The 15,108-nt window shown below is 45.0% G+C and overlaps 1 protein-coding gene across 1 annotated transcript in view; it reads right to left on the reverse strand.

Annotated features, from left to right (window-relative positions):
• Positions 1-8,486, reverse strand: part of LOC124036609 (metal transporter CNNM4-like) — an 85,263-nt gene extending 76,777 nt beyond the window's left edge. Inside the window, exon 1 of the mRNA XM_046351409.1 lies at positions 7,063-8,486. Within this exon, the coding sequence (XP_046207365.1) occupies positions 7,063-8,458 (1,396 nt within the window). The 5' untranslated portion in view covers positions 8,459-8,486. The remainder of the gene's footprint in view (positions 1-7,062) is intronic.
• Between the last annotated feature and the right edge of the window lie 6,622 nt (positions 8,487-15,108).

A 15,108-nucleotide genomic window follows, 5' to 3' on the forward strand; every position in this document is an offset into this window, starting at 1 on the left:
TAATGGCCTGGTACTCAGGGCTCTGTTCCCTCATCAGGTCCTAATGGCCTGGTACTCAGAGCATGTGACAAATAACATGTGATTTGATTTGATGCTCACTGCATGTGTTCTCTCTCATTCACTACCATGCATTCTAATTCCAGCTTGAACACACGGGTTTTAAAAAATCATTGAAATAAAAACCTGCTTTTCGTTAGATATGAGCTTAAGGGTTATAGGCAAAGCCTTACAACAGACACTATGTCTCAGGGTTAGGCTAACCTGGCAGAGGCAGAACATAACTAGTGTCATAAAATGTCATGGGACAATAAAAAATATTGGGCTGGGTCAACGTGAAGGAATGTCGTTGAACTGTCTGTGACTCACACACGCACGAGCACACACACAGCGATGTCCCTAACAACTGACAAAAGCACAGTACATGGTGAGATAGGCCTATCTGCCAGCACAGATACAGGCTACAAGGTCCATGTGCACAATGACAAACTATAGACACCTGATAATTGAAAAACCCACCAGAACATTGGAAGAGGATTGGCATGAGATATTCGATCTGAAACAGTGTTTTTAACATTCAAACAACCACTTACAGTAGCTGTACAGTACCTTCAGGCTCTATGGCTTCCAAACTTGTATTGTTTTAATGCATTCTGTGGTTTTATTTTTGGGGGGATATTTGAGATACTTTAATGAAGCACACTGCCTGCCCTCCAGGACATCTACAGCACCCGGTGTCACAGGAAGAAGATCTTCAAGGACCTCATCCACCCGAGCCACTGCCTGTTCACCCCGGTACCATCTAGAAGGCGAAGTCAGTACAGATGCATCAAAGCTGGGACCGAGAGACTGAAAAACAGCTTCAATCTCAAAGCCATCAGACTGTTAAATTGCCATCACTAACAGACTGGCTGCTGCCAACATACAGACTCCAATCACTGGCCATTAGTAGCCAGACCACTCCCAGTACCCTGCCCTGAACTTACTCACTGCCACTAGCTGGCTACCACCTGGTTACTCATCCCTGCACCCAAGAGGCTGCTGCCCTATGTACATAGACACAGAATCACTGCTCACTTTAATCATGTTTACATACTGTTCTACTCATTTCGTATGTATACACTGTATTCTAGTCAATGCCATCCTATTCAACTATTGGTGTGATATATATATATATATATACACACACACACACACACACACACACACACACACACACACTATTCTATCCTACATATTCGTCAGATATACTACATATTCTATCCACATACTGTCCATAAATCCTATCACTCACACACACAAACAAAGTATGTGGTCCCCCCCTCTGCTGCTATAACAGCCTCCACTCTTCTAGGAAGGCTTTTCACTAGATGTTTTGGACATTGCTGTGGGGACTTGCTTCCATTGAGCCACAAGAGCATTCTTGAGGTCGGGCACTGATGTTGGACGATTAGGCCTGGCTCGCAGTCGGCATTCCAATTCATCCCAAAGGGTGTTCGATGGGGTTAAGGTCAGGGCTCTGTGCAGGCCAGTCAAGTTTTTCCACACTGATCTCAAATAACAATTTCTGTATGGACCTTGCCTTGTGCACGGGAGCATTGTCATTCTGAAACAGGAAAAGGCCTTCCCCAAACTTTTGCCACAAATTTGGAAGCTCAGAATCATCTAGAATGTCATTTATAATGTAGCATTAAGATTTCCCTTCACTGGAAGTAAGGGGCCTAGCCGCAACCACCCTGTGTGGCGCAGCGGTCTAAGGCACTGCATCGCAGCACTAGAGGCATCACTACAGACCTGGGTTAGATCCCGGGCTGTATCACAACAGTCTGTGATCGGGAGTCCCATAGGGCGGTGCACAATTGGCCCAGTGTCGTCCGGGTTAGGGGAGGGTTTGGCCGGGGTAGGCCGTCATTGTAAAAAAAAGAACATGAAAAACAGTCCCGGACCATTATTCCTCCACCACCAAACTTTACAGTTGGCACTATGCATTGGGGCAGGTAGTGTTCTCCTGGTATCCACCAAACCCAGATTTGTCTGTCGGACTGCCAGATGGAGGACAGATGATTTTTACATGCTGCGCGCTTCAGCAATCGGCAGTTCGGTTCTGTGAGCTTGTGTGGCCTACCACTTAGCGGCTGAGCCATTGTTGCTCCTAGGCATTTCCACTTCACAGTAACAGCCTTTACCGTTGACCAGGCCAACTCTAGCAGGGCAGACACTTGACAAACTGACTTGTTGGAAAGGTGGCATCCTATGACGGTGCCACGTTGAAAATCACTTCAGTAAGGCCATTCTACTGTCAATGTTTGTCTATGGAGATTGCATGGATGTGTGCTAGATTTAATACACCTGTCAGCAACGGTTGTGGCTGAAATATCCGAATCCACTAAAAATATATTTACACTCCGGACACCATTGTTGCTCGTCTTAACATTTTTTGTTCTCTTAATTGCATTCTATTACTATTAGGTTTGTGTGCATTGTTAAATATTAATGCACTGTTGGAGCTAGGAACACAAGCATTTCATTACACACGCAATAACATTGGATAAATATATATATATGCGACCAATAACGTTTGATTTGATGAGCTCAGGTCATTTCCAAGGTCATTGTTGTAAATGACAATGTGTTCTCTATCAGTCAACTTACTAAAGAGTTCATAAACAATAGGCAATCTGTCTGTCTGCCTCTCTATAACTCACTCTATACATCTCTCAGTGATTCAGTAAGGTATGACAGAAGGGCTTCACATAGTGGTATTAAAAGGTCAACTGGCATTATCTCGCTCTCTCTCTCTGATGAGGAAACAATGAGACGCCAAGGAGGATCATCAGGGTGACTCACAGCAGTAACACACACACACACCATAGATTGTCCTCTCTGATACAGCACGGCAAGCAGTACCAACAGGACCCTGAACAGCTTCTATCCCCAAACCATAAGTCTACTGAACAAGGCTGCTAGATAGTTCATCAAATGGCTCCCGGACTACCTGCATTTACCTTCTTTTTTAAACTAACTCTCTTGCACTGACTCTATACACATGTATCTCATCCCCATACAAACTTACACACGCTCAAGAGCTAAATGCTCTTTTTCCTTATCATTACAAGAAAGCAGGACTGGAAGCTAGCCACTAGCCTGGACAGTGAGGTTTTCACTGATTCTGTCCGTGTACAGTATTACCTTTCGCCAAAGGGCCATAGACAATATACATAGCCTATATGTTCACCTCAAGGTTTCACCTCAACTCTGTGTAATATCACCCTACAATTTTATGGACAGTGACCAGGTGTTTTCATTGATTCATGTCTACAGACAGAATAGACCATCTACATCAATGGAGCAGGGTTTCCGTTAGGAAAACGTGGCGCAGGACAATTGAGAAATGTACACGACCCATATGCAATGGGTGCGCCACCTGATTAGGGCGTCCCCCCACGGTGCTCAGAATGACACCAAACACATTTACATTATGGTCATTCATATTAACAACGCATTAGCGAAGATGTGCGGTCCTTCTTAACGAATTCTGAAGGGCACTTTGAAGATGTTAGGACAACTGCCCACATGTACTTTTCCTCGACCAACAAGACGAGTCACGAACAGGAACATCACTAGCCTGTCGATCTACAATAACACATAGTAGCAAAGGTTACCTCTTCTATTGGTCAGTTTGTGGAGAAAGAAAAAGCCTATTCCAAACAGACTCCGGGACAGTTGTGGGATGACAGATCCCAAATTCATACAACCAATAGGCCTATGCTACATTTTTTAAATGTTAAAAAGCAATGAGTCTGACGCAACAGATCAGAACGTTTATCTTAAAATGTTGATAAACTATTATTTCTTCAGATTATAAACGCAGCAACACGCAGCAACACACAGCAACACACACAAGGCAGTAGTAGTTCAGGCTGCGCGCCAATGTTCATTCCATAATGCAATTAGTGGGTAAACACGCACCACACATGCGAGCGGTTTTATGTGACAAATGAAAATATAGACCGTTAGAAAGAGACAGTTAGAAAGACAGGACATCTAATATGCAACAAGTAGCATGGGTTGCTAATATGACTAGGATTGTGCCTTTGGCTACAGGACAATGACAGAAAGTTGATATCTGTGGAGGCAATTCTATGGTCTGATTTTGGCTACTTTGAAGCAAGGTGCCTCATAACATGCCTCATAATATGTCGTAAAACATTCAGGTTTGAAACAATTAAGTATGTTTTCAAAATGCATACTGCCTCCAGTTCATCGCAATGTGGTGTGTGACGCGCTGAGGAAGCCTGCCTCCTGTTGCCTATGCTGTGTGAGGTACTGAGGAAGCCTGCCTCCCTTTGCCTATGCTGTGTGACGCGCTGAGGAAGCCTGCTTTCCGTTGCCTATGCTGTGTGAGGTACTGAGGAAGCCTGCTTTCCGTTGCCTATGCTGTGTGAGGTGCTGAGGAAGCCTGCTTTCCGTTGCCTATGCTGTGTGAGGTACTGAGGAAGCCTGCTTTCCGTTGCCTATGCTGTGTGAGGTGCTGAGGAAGCCTGCTTTCCGTTGCCTATGCTGTGTGAGGTGCTGAGGAAGCCTGCTTTCCGTTGCCTATGCTGTGTGAGGTGCTGAGGAAGCCTGCTTTCCGTTGCCTATGCTGTGTGACGCGCTGAGGAAGCCTGCTTTCCGTTGCCTATGCTGTGTGAGGTACTGAGGAAGCCTGCTTTCCGTTGCCTATGCTGTGTGAGGTGCTGAGGAAGCCTGCTTTCCGTTGCCTATGCTGTGTGAGGTACTGAGGAAGCCTGCTTTCCGTTGCCTATGCTGTGTGAGGTGCTGAGGAAGCCTGCTTTCCGTTGCCTATGCTGTGTGAGGTGCTGAGGAAGCCTGCTCTCCGTTGCCTATGCTGTGTGAGGTGCTGAGGAAGCCTGCTTTCCGTTGCCTATGCTGTGTGAGGTGCTGAGGAAGCCTGCTTTCCGTTGCCTATGCTGTGTGAGGTGCTGAGGAAGCCTGCTTTCCGTTGCCTATGCTGTGTGAGGTGCTGAGGAAGCCTGCTTTCCATTGCCTATGCTGTGTGAGGTGCTGAGGAAGCCTGCTTTCCACTCAAAGGCTCTGCTTTCCACTGCTTTCCACTCAAAGGCTCTGTGTCTGTATGCATGTGACAAATAAGATACATAATGAATATACTGTACACACTCGCCAATTTAATTCCACTAAATTATGCAAATGAACCTATAAACTGATGAGCTTCACCAGTCAAACATATTTACATCGACTAGTATTTCAATGAATAGGGTCAAAAGCATTATTTTGCAATGAGATGTTGTTTTTTTTTTTTAATCGGCCAAAAGCTTAAGGGGAGGAACATCCTATTCAGTGAACGTTATAAAATTACAAATAGTGAAACGTTTAAAAAGTTACATTTATAAAAAAATAAAACTACACAAAAGTATATTCAGGGAACCAAATGACTGATTAAAAACACACCGTTTTAGAAAAGTGCTTTTCTTAAAAATAAAACAAACAAGGAAATGTCTCAAGTGACCCCAAACTTTTGAACGGCTGTTGTAAGGATATTACCTTACAATGGAATAGCTTGGTCTCTGCTCTCCATGACAACACATCAGACCCTATTCACCTTTAGACTGGACCAGAGACAAGGTGTGGGGCATTGTACAGACAGAGCACTCAGGACAACAGCAAATGGCAGACAGTGTTGGGTGCCATGGCAACCGATGCCAAACGGCAGGGAGTGGAACTCTGGAAGTCTGACATGCCGTTGCGGGAGTCATGTGTTTCGCCAACTCACCATGGATACGAAACAGACAGATGCAGAGCCAGACAACACAGTGGAGGGATCATGTTGTAAATGTGTCAACCCTTGTCGTGTATATCCACTATATATCCACTATCCCTCTACGGTGTACTGGGTAAACCAATAGAGATTAGGTGGAACAATGTTTCACAGCCAGATCTCACTCGTCGTCCAGTAGCCGTGCCTGCCTGCCAGCCACCTCTGAAGACCTTCCAGAGAATGAGCTTATGTGCTGCCATACTGACACTTATAATGACATTAACTACAACTTTACTCAGTCCTATTGTGATAGGCTGGCTAGGCTAAATTACCAGACCGTAGTAGGATGCAGACTGCCTTGTTTATGTCTGTATGGGCCTACATTGTTCAAGGTTGAGTGAGAGGTCTGAATGAGAATTACAAGGCTACTGAGGTTCTAATTCTGAATCAATGAAAACAGAGAACGAGACACACAATGTCATCCCAGTCACATGACTGATAACGAAGAGGAGGAAGAGATGCCCCTCCTCCATTCATATATAGAGAGAAACGCATACACTGTGACCGTTTGTTTCTGTCTGTCTGCCTGGCAGCGAATGAGAGCTGAAGAAGCCATCTGCAGTCTGTATGTCTGTCTGTCTAGGTGTCTGACCTTGAGACAAAACCCTGGGAGAGAGTGATTAATTAAAACACATCCCTGCGAGAGTGTGCGTGTGCGTGTGCGTGTGTGTGTGTGTGTGTGTGTGTGTTAAGAAGCTAGGTGAATGAGAAGTTTGTACACTACAGTGAGATATGGAATCCAATAGGGTGAACCAGGAACAGGGTGGAGTGGAGCGACTCATAGAATGCAGCCTACTCATCGATGCCATCCATGTAAAAACTGAAAACAGGCCCACAAAGAATCCATAACATCTCTCTCAACGTTCACTGACACTAATGGAGAGAAAACATGCATTTCTGGGCCCAAATATTTGGATGTGTGTGTCTGATAAAAAGTGACAAGTCTCTATTTCTCACACACACACACACACACACGTTAAATCCTATTAGGCCCCATCACCTGACCTCACTCTTCCATAGGAAGAGCCCCCATCAGCCACTGCTGTCCCAAGGTAAACAAACTAGGTTAAAAAAAAGGTAGTAAACTAGGTAAATAACTTATTTACTGATCAGGTAAACAAATAAATTAATGTAAACAAAACCACCTTCCCTCCACGTGAGCCCCAGGCAGAAGTAGTGCACTATAAAGGGAATCGGGTGTCATTTGGGATTCAGCCTCCAAAACAAACCTTTCTTGAACTCCTCCAACATGGAATCCAGCTTGGTGTCGTGGAACACGAAGTGAACTGGGTGGTTGTAGAACTTGGTGATGGTCTTCAGCGTCGTACAGTCATCCGGATCAACGAAAGCCAGGTCCTTGACAAACAAGATATCCACAATGTTGGACCTCTCGTCCTCAAACACCGGTATGCGTGTGTACCCGCTCTCCATGATCTCTGACATGGTGTTGAAGTCCAACACAGCGTCGCTGTGGATCATGAAGGAATTACTGATCGGCGTCATGACATCTTCAACGGTTTTGGTCCTGAGCTCAAGCGCCCCCTGGATCATGTTGAGTTCCTCTTTGACCAGGTCATTGTACGGTTCCGTTACTCTCAGCATCTCCACCAGCTTCTCCCTGTTGTACACGGTACCGATCTCCTGGCCCAAGATGCAGTCCAGGAGTTTACTGATGGGCCATGACAGGGGGAAGGTCACCAACATGAAGAACTTGGTCACCATGATGGTGTTGGCTCCTACAGCCAGTCCGTGGCGAGAGCACAGCGCCTGGGGAACGATCTCCCCGAATATGACAATACCTATAGTGGAGGCGACCACTGCTCCCAGACCTGACCCTATCAAGTCATCCAGGAGGATGGTGAGAGTTGTGTTGACTAGCACATTACCCAGAAGTAAGGAACATAAAAGATAGTTCCCTTTTCTCCGAATGGGCTCGATCTTGCTGGCGTACCTCTTCTCCTTTTCGGTACCGCAGTTCTGGACTATCCGGAGCTCCATAGGGTCTAGGGCCATGAGTCCCAGGTTGAGCCCACTGAACATACCAGACAGCACCAATAGAGCGCAGATGAGGATGCACTGGAACCACATAGGAAGCATAGATTTCTTTTCCTCCACCACTCGTAGCCTCCCGTCATCCTCACCCAACAGGTACCACTTGCCATCTTGACTGTCCCGGACGCAGAGCCCATACTCCTTCTTGAGCTCGCGCTTCCGGAGCGGCTTGATTTTCAAACTCACCACCCCGGAGGTTCCGAGGTGACTCACGTTCATGCCACCCCGAATAACGATATCTTTGGTATATTCGGCGCAAGTCCTGTTAAAATTAGCATTATTGCTGGTAACATCACCATGTTCATGTTCCGTGAACTTGATCTGTGACGAGGTGTCAGGAAGAATCTGCAGCCCGTAGAACCTCATGAAGATGTTGCTCTCCTCTGTTACTTGGATCACCCCGTCGTCCGTGGTAGTAGCTGGCTTGTCGCTCCTCTCCAGCCGCATGCCGAAGACCTGGGTGGGGCTACCGGTCTCCGGGATCCCCGTCTCGGCTTCTGTGCCCGCCGTACACCATAGTAAAATGATTAAAGTTAGCGTGTACCCCTGCCAACCACTCCAGTCTGTCGCCATGTTTGTTTCACTCTAAGCGAACTCGGAGATGACGTCACCTACGGACTTTGCACAGCCCGCCCGTCATTAACATAATGCTGCGGATCGTCCAATCCGCATCCGAAACGTCACGTAATAAAATTGAGCGAGCCCTTCTTGTTTTCTTAAGGTGGACTGCTAGTATTGTTTTTAAGGTGTCCGTACACAAGGGTATCAATAGCGTTTGTGGCATGTATAAATGTTATTTTAGTTATTGAGATGGAACAGTGTTGTTGTTTAAAGCGGCAATCTACATTTGAGACAATAACCATGCGTTTTTCCCCGCCACTGGTTCGGTAGAAAGTTGACGTTTGGGGACGCAGAATAAGTGTAGCCACTCTCAAATTCATAGTCATAACGTTATATGCATACAAGAACTGATCTTCCATGGTATCAAAATGATAGATTTTCGGCTATACAGTGTTTGTTTACATTTACTTTGTTTACAAACATTGAAGTTAAACAATGTTGTATTTTGGGTTCTGGTACGACAGTTGAACTAAGCCCATGAGTCATTTCTAAGTTATATTCTTCAAGAATCATTGGGTATATATAATTAACTATAAGTCCAAAAATGGATGTAGCAACTGCAGATTTCCCTTTAAAGTCTGAGTTGTGTTGCACCTGCTCCTATTTGCAGTCAACTGCACCTTGTTGGAAGGAAACATCATCATCACATAAATGTCCCACTCTGATTGTAGAGTGACGAGATGATTCCCAAATTCTGATATTGAACCTGGTTTATTGCTATTTCTAACTGACTACATGATGATCTACTGTTTGTAAGTCGCTCTGGATAAGAGCGTCTGCTAAATGACTTAAATGTAAATGTAAATGTACTGCTCTACCACTAACCTGCAAGATATTGCTGAACATTTGGACATATCGTTTTGATTTATTTATTAATGTATTTTAGTATTTGTTATTTAAATACGTTATTTACTTTTATCTGAGTATTATAATAATTATTCTAAAAATAAAAATAATAATAATAAATAGACAGTATTTTCAAACACTTATTTGAAATACCTGGGTTAAGTGTATGGAAGTTTAATTGAGTCAATGTATTTGAATATTTTCAGATAAAGGCTATCTGAATTAAGGTTGCAAAGGGAATGTTTATTACTGGTATCTTTTAAAGTTTACTTGTAAACTAACCGATTTTTGGTATCTTTCACGACATCTAGTGGCCATTTTGGGTATTTCAGATAATCACAAATGAAATGGTGTTTTTTGTTGTTGTTTTTTTTACCTTTATTTAACCAGGCAAGTCAGTTAAGAACATATTCTTATTTTCAACGACGGCCTGGGAACAGTGGGTTAACTGTCTGTTCAGGGGCAGAACAACAGATTTGTACCTTGTCAGCTCGGGGGTTTGAACTCACAACCTTCCGGTTACTAGTCCAACGCTCTAACCACTAGGCTACGCTGCCGAATACAATGACACACGCACCGAATACAATGCTTTTTACAGGCCCTTAACTGTTTTAAGAAAATAACAGTTAAGAAAATATTTACTAAATAAACTAAAGAATGTTCACAAAAAAGTAACACAATAAAATAAGAATAACGAGGCTATATGCAGGGGGTATGTGCAGGGGTTTGATTTGATGAGTTGTTCAGCAGTCTTATGGCTTGAGGGTAGAAGCTGTTAAGGAGCCTTTTGGACCTAGACTTGGCACTCTGGTACTGCTTGCTGTGCGGTAGCAGAGAGAACATTCTATGACTTGGGTGGCTGGAATCTTTGACCATTTCTTGGGCCTTCCTCTGACACCGCCTAGTATAGAGGTCCTGGATGGCAGGAAGCTTGGCCCCAGCGTTGTATTGGGCTGTACGCACTACCCTCTGTAGCGCCTTAAGGATGGCGAACAGTTGCCATACCAGACGTGGATGCAACTGGTCAGGATGATCTCGATGGTGCAGCTGTAGAACTTTTTGAGGATCTGGAGACCCATGCCAAATCCTTTCAGTCTCCTGAGGGGGAATAGGCGTTGTCGTGCCCTCTTCACAACTGTCTTGGTGTGTTTGGACCATGATAGCGTGTTGGTGATGTGGACACCAAGGAAGCTTGAATCTCTCGACACGCTCCACTACAGTCGCATCGATGTGAATGGGGTGAGTGTTCGGCCCTCCTTTTCCCGTAGTCCAGACGTCTGTAATTATCTCTGGCCTTATCACATTTAAAATATATGAAATAATCTAATTAGATGATTTAGAAAAATAGTTGAATGACACATCTGTAAAACAATATCCTAAATATAACCCATTAACTGGTGTTTAATATTAGGGTTTCAGCATGAAATAGCTTTCAGAAAATGTTAGACACTTTAATTTGTTTTACTATGTCAGTATGTATTTGTTATCAATGTTTTGGCGTCAAACTGGTGGCAGTTGTGAAAGAAGTCAATAGTTGGATAAGTTGCAGAGGTAATTACATTTTTTCTCCATGGTTCCATATCTACCAGAAACTCGTGGATAATATGGACAGATATGAAAAATGAATACCATATATGGGGAAAAAATGTAAGGGTTATTTAAGTAGATATCACCAAAGTTACAATAGATTGCCCTAGATTTTCTGTTAATTACCAATATTACTGAAGATTCCTGTAACTTTGATAAATTACCGGTAGTTTTGCAACCCTAATCTGAATACTTGTTTTTGAAATGTATTGAAAAACAATTGAAATACCTTAAATAGTATGTGAACCCAGGTCTTCTGCAGCGTCAATGCAGGTACCCAATACCCATCTTGACAGTTATGTGAGTAACTGGTAGCAGGCCACTGTGTACTAGTATGTGTGGTGCGCGTGGCATCTGAGGTATGTATGTCCATTGCCCCTGTTACACTGCCCATGACCTGCCCTGACACACTTTTTCCTGGAAAAGTACTGTAGCTGAGTCTTGGGCCAGCTGTCATATTACAGTAGTCAGGAGAAAAAACATGCTAGAATAGATCCTGGTCCTGTGGGTCTCATAATAGATCCTGGTCCTGCAGGTCTCATAATAGATCCTGGTCCTGGGGGTCTCATAATAGATCCTGATCTTGGTCCTGCGGGTCTCATAATAGATCCTGGTCCTGTTGGGTCTCATAATAGATCCTGGTCCTGGTCCTGCGGGTCTCATAATAGATCCTGGTCCTGTGGGTCTCATAATATATCCTGGTCCTGCGGGTCTCATAATAGATCCTCGTCATGATCCTGTGAGTCTCATAATAGATCCTGGTCCTGCAGGTCTCATAATAGATCCTGGTCCTGCGCGTCTCATAATAGATCCTGATCTTGGTCCTGCGGGTCTCATAATAGATCCTGGTTCTGGTCCTGCGGGTCTCATAATAGATCCTGATCTTGGTCCTGCGGGTCTCATAATAGATCCTGGTTCTGGTCCTGCGGGTCTCATAATAGATCCTGATCTTGGTCCTGCAGGTCTCATAATAGATCCTGGTCCTGTGGGTCTCATAATAGATCCTGGTCCTGTGGGTCTCATAATAGATCCTGGTCCTGTGGGTCTCATAATTGATCCTGGTCCTGGGCCTGCGGATCTCATAATAGATCCTGGTCCTGTGGGTCTCATAATAGATCCTGGTCCTTCGGGTCTCATAATAGATCCTGGTCCTGTGGGTCTCATAATAGATCCTGGTCCTTCGGGTCTCATAATTGGTCCTGGTCCTGGTCCTGTGGATCTCATAATAGATCCTGGTCCTTCGGGTCTCATAATAGATCCTGGTCCTGTGGGTCTCATAATAGATCCTGGTCCTGTGGGTCTCAGAATAGATCCTGGTCCTGTGGGTCTCATAATAGATCCTGGTCCTGGTCCTGCGGGTCTCATAATAGATCTTGGTCCTGTGGGTCTCATAATATATCCTGGTCCTGTGGGTCTCATAATAGATCCTGGTCCTGGTCCTGTGGGTCTCATAATAGATCTTGGTCCTGTGGGTCTCATAATATATCCTGGTCCTGTGGGTCTCATAATAGATCCTGGTCCTGTGGGTCTCATAATAGATCCTGGTCCTGGTCCTGCGGGTCTCATAATAGATCCTGGTCCTGGTCCTGCGGGTCTCATAACAGATCCTGGTCCTGGTCCTGCGGGTCTCATAATAGATCCTGGTCCTGGTCCTGCGGGTCTCATAATAGATCCTGGTCCTGGTCCTGCGGGTCTCATAATAGATCCTGGTCCTGGTCCTGCGGGTCTCATAATAGATCCTGGTCCTGGTCCTGCGGGTCTCATAATAGATCCTGGTCCTGGTCCTGCGGGTCTCATAATAGATCCTGGTCCTGGTCCTGCGGGTCTCATAATAGATCCTGGTCCTGGTCCTGGTCCTGCGGGTCTCATAATAGATCCTGGTCCTGGTCCTGCGGGTCTCATAATAGATCCTGGTCCTGGTCCTGGTCCTGGTCCTGGTCCTGGTCCTGCGGGTCTCATAATAGATCCTGGTCCTGGTCCTGTGGGTCTCATAATAGATCCTGGTCCTGGTCCTGTGGGTCTCATAATAGATCCTGGTCCTGGTCCTGCGGGTCTCATAATAGATCCTGGTCCTGGTCCTGTGGGTCTCATAATAGATCCTGGTCCTGGTCCTGCGGGTCTCATAATAGATCCTGGTCCTGGTCCTGTGGGTCTCATAATAGATCCTGGTCCTGGTCCTGCGGGTCTCATAATAGATCCTGGTCCTGGTCCTGCGGGTCTCATAATAGATCCTGGTCCTGGTCCTGTGGGTCTCATAATAGATCCTGGTCCTGGTCCTGCGGGTCTCATAATAGATCCTGGTCCTGGTCCTGCGGGTCTCATAATAGATCCTGGTCCTGGTCCTGCGGGTCTCATAATAGATCCTGGTCCTGGTCCTGCGGGTCTCATAATAGATCCTGGTCCTGGTCCTGCGGGTCTCATAATAGATCCTGGTCCTGGTCCTGAGGGTCTCATAATAGATCCTGGTCCTGGTCCTGCGGGTCTCATAATAGATCCTGGTCCTGCGGGTCTCATAATAGATCCTGGTCCTGGTCCTGCGGGTCTCATAATAGATCCTGGTCCTGCGGGTCTCATAATAGATCCTGGTCCTGGTCCTGCGGGTCTCATAATAGATCCTGGTCCTGCGGGTCTCATAATAGATCCTGGTCCTGGTCCTGCGGGTCTCATAATAGATCCTGGTCCTGGTCCTGGTCCTGCGGGTCTCATAATAGATCCTGGTCCTGGTCCTGGTCTCATAATAGATCCTGGTCCTGCGGGTCTCATAATAGATCCTGGTCCTGGTCCTGGTCCTGCGGGTCTCATAATAGATCCTGGTCCTGCGGGTCCCATAATGGATCCTGGTCCTGGTCCTGGTCCTGGTCCTGGTCCTGGTCCTGGTCCTGGTCCTGGTCCTGGTCCTGCGGGTCTCATAATAGATCCTGGTCCTGCGGGTCTCATAATAGATCCTGGTCCTGGTCCTGGTCCTGGTCCTGGTCCTGGTCCTGGTCCTGGTCCTGGTCCTGGTCCTGGTCCTGGTCCTGGTCCTGCGGGTCTCATAATAGTGCGGTGTGAGATTAAAATAAGTGGAGTGAAATATAAATAATGAATTGCGTTTGAATTAAGTTATGAATTTGACCATTTCCCAACTCCCCTATTTAAACCATGTGGGCTGATGTTTCAGTGCTAGCACACCCTCTTGTTTTCAAACCACAGGTCTGTCAGCCAGAGTTGGGGTCAATTTCTGTACTTCAATATGAATGGGATTTCTCCATAGGAGTGTGAATGGACTAAATCCGGAATGGACTAGTTCAGACTCTTTCAGGTACTCACACATTTACCAAGTGAAAAAACACAGACAGAGTGAAAATGTAAAGTTGTTACAGGAGAGCTGGATGTGAATAATGACCATCTTTTCTGTGTCGTCTCCACCAAGGTTGGGGTGGAAATTTGTCCAATGCCATGTGTGCGTTACCACTCTCTGTGACCAAACATTTGCTCAATGAAGTAATACTCTGTAAATATCAGGATATCTTACCGATAGACAATAGTCTGTGTTGTGAAGGATGAAGTATGTCTTGTAAAGGATGAAGTATGTCTTGTAAAGGATGAAGTATGTCTTGTAAAGGATGAAGTATGTCTTGTAGAGGATGAAGTATGTCTTGTAAAGGATGAAGTATGTCTTGTAAAGGATGAAGTATGTCTTGTAAAGGATGAAGTATGTCTTCTAAAGGATGAAGTATGTCTTGTAAAGGATGAAGTATGTCTTGATATGCCACTGTGGTTATGTGTAGAATTTCCTTATGTTCCTTTGAGATTATATGACCCTAGCTAGTCTCACATATCTTTTGGCTAAATTCCATGTTTCCACTTGCTGTGATCAAACATTTGCTCAAGCATCTTGTGGTCTTACTTGTAAATATTAGGCCACTCCTGTTACAACCAATATTCAATCTTTGCATTGTAAGGGATAATTACGTACAGTGGCAAGGAAAAGTATGTGAACCCTTTGGAATGACATGGATTTCTGCATAAATTGGTCATAATATTTGATCTGATCTTCATCCACAATAAACAAACATAGTTTGCTTTAAACTAATAACACACAAATTATTGTATTTTTATTGTCTATATTGAATACATCATTTAAACATTCACAGTGTAGGTTGGAAAAAGTATGTGAACCCCTAGGC

This window comes from Oncorhynchus gorbuscha, linkage group LG05 (genome assembly GCF_021184085.1).
Source record: "Oncorhynchus gorbuscha isolate QuinsamMale2020 ecotype Even-year linkage group LG05, OgorEven_v1.0, whole genome shotgun sequence".
Taxonomy (NCBI): domain Eukaryota; kingdom Metazoa; phylum Chordata; class Actinopteri; order Salmoniformes; family Salmonidae; genus Oncorhynchus; species Oncorhynchus gorbuscha.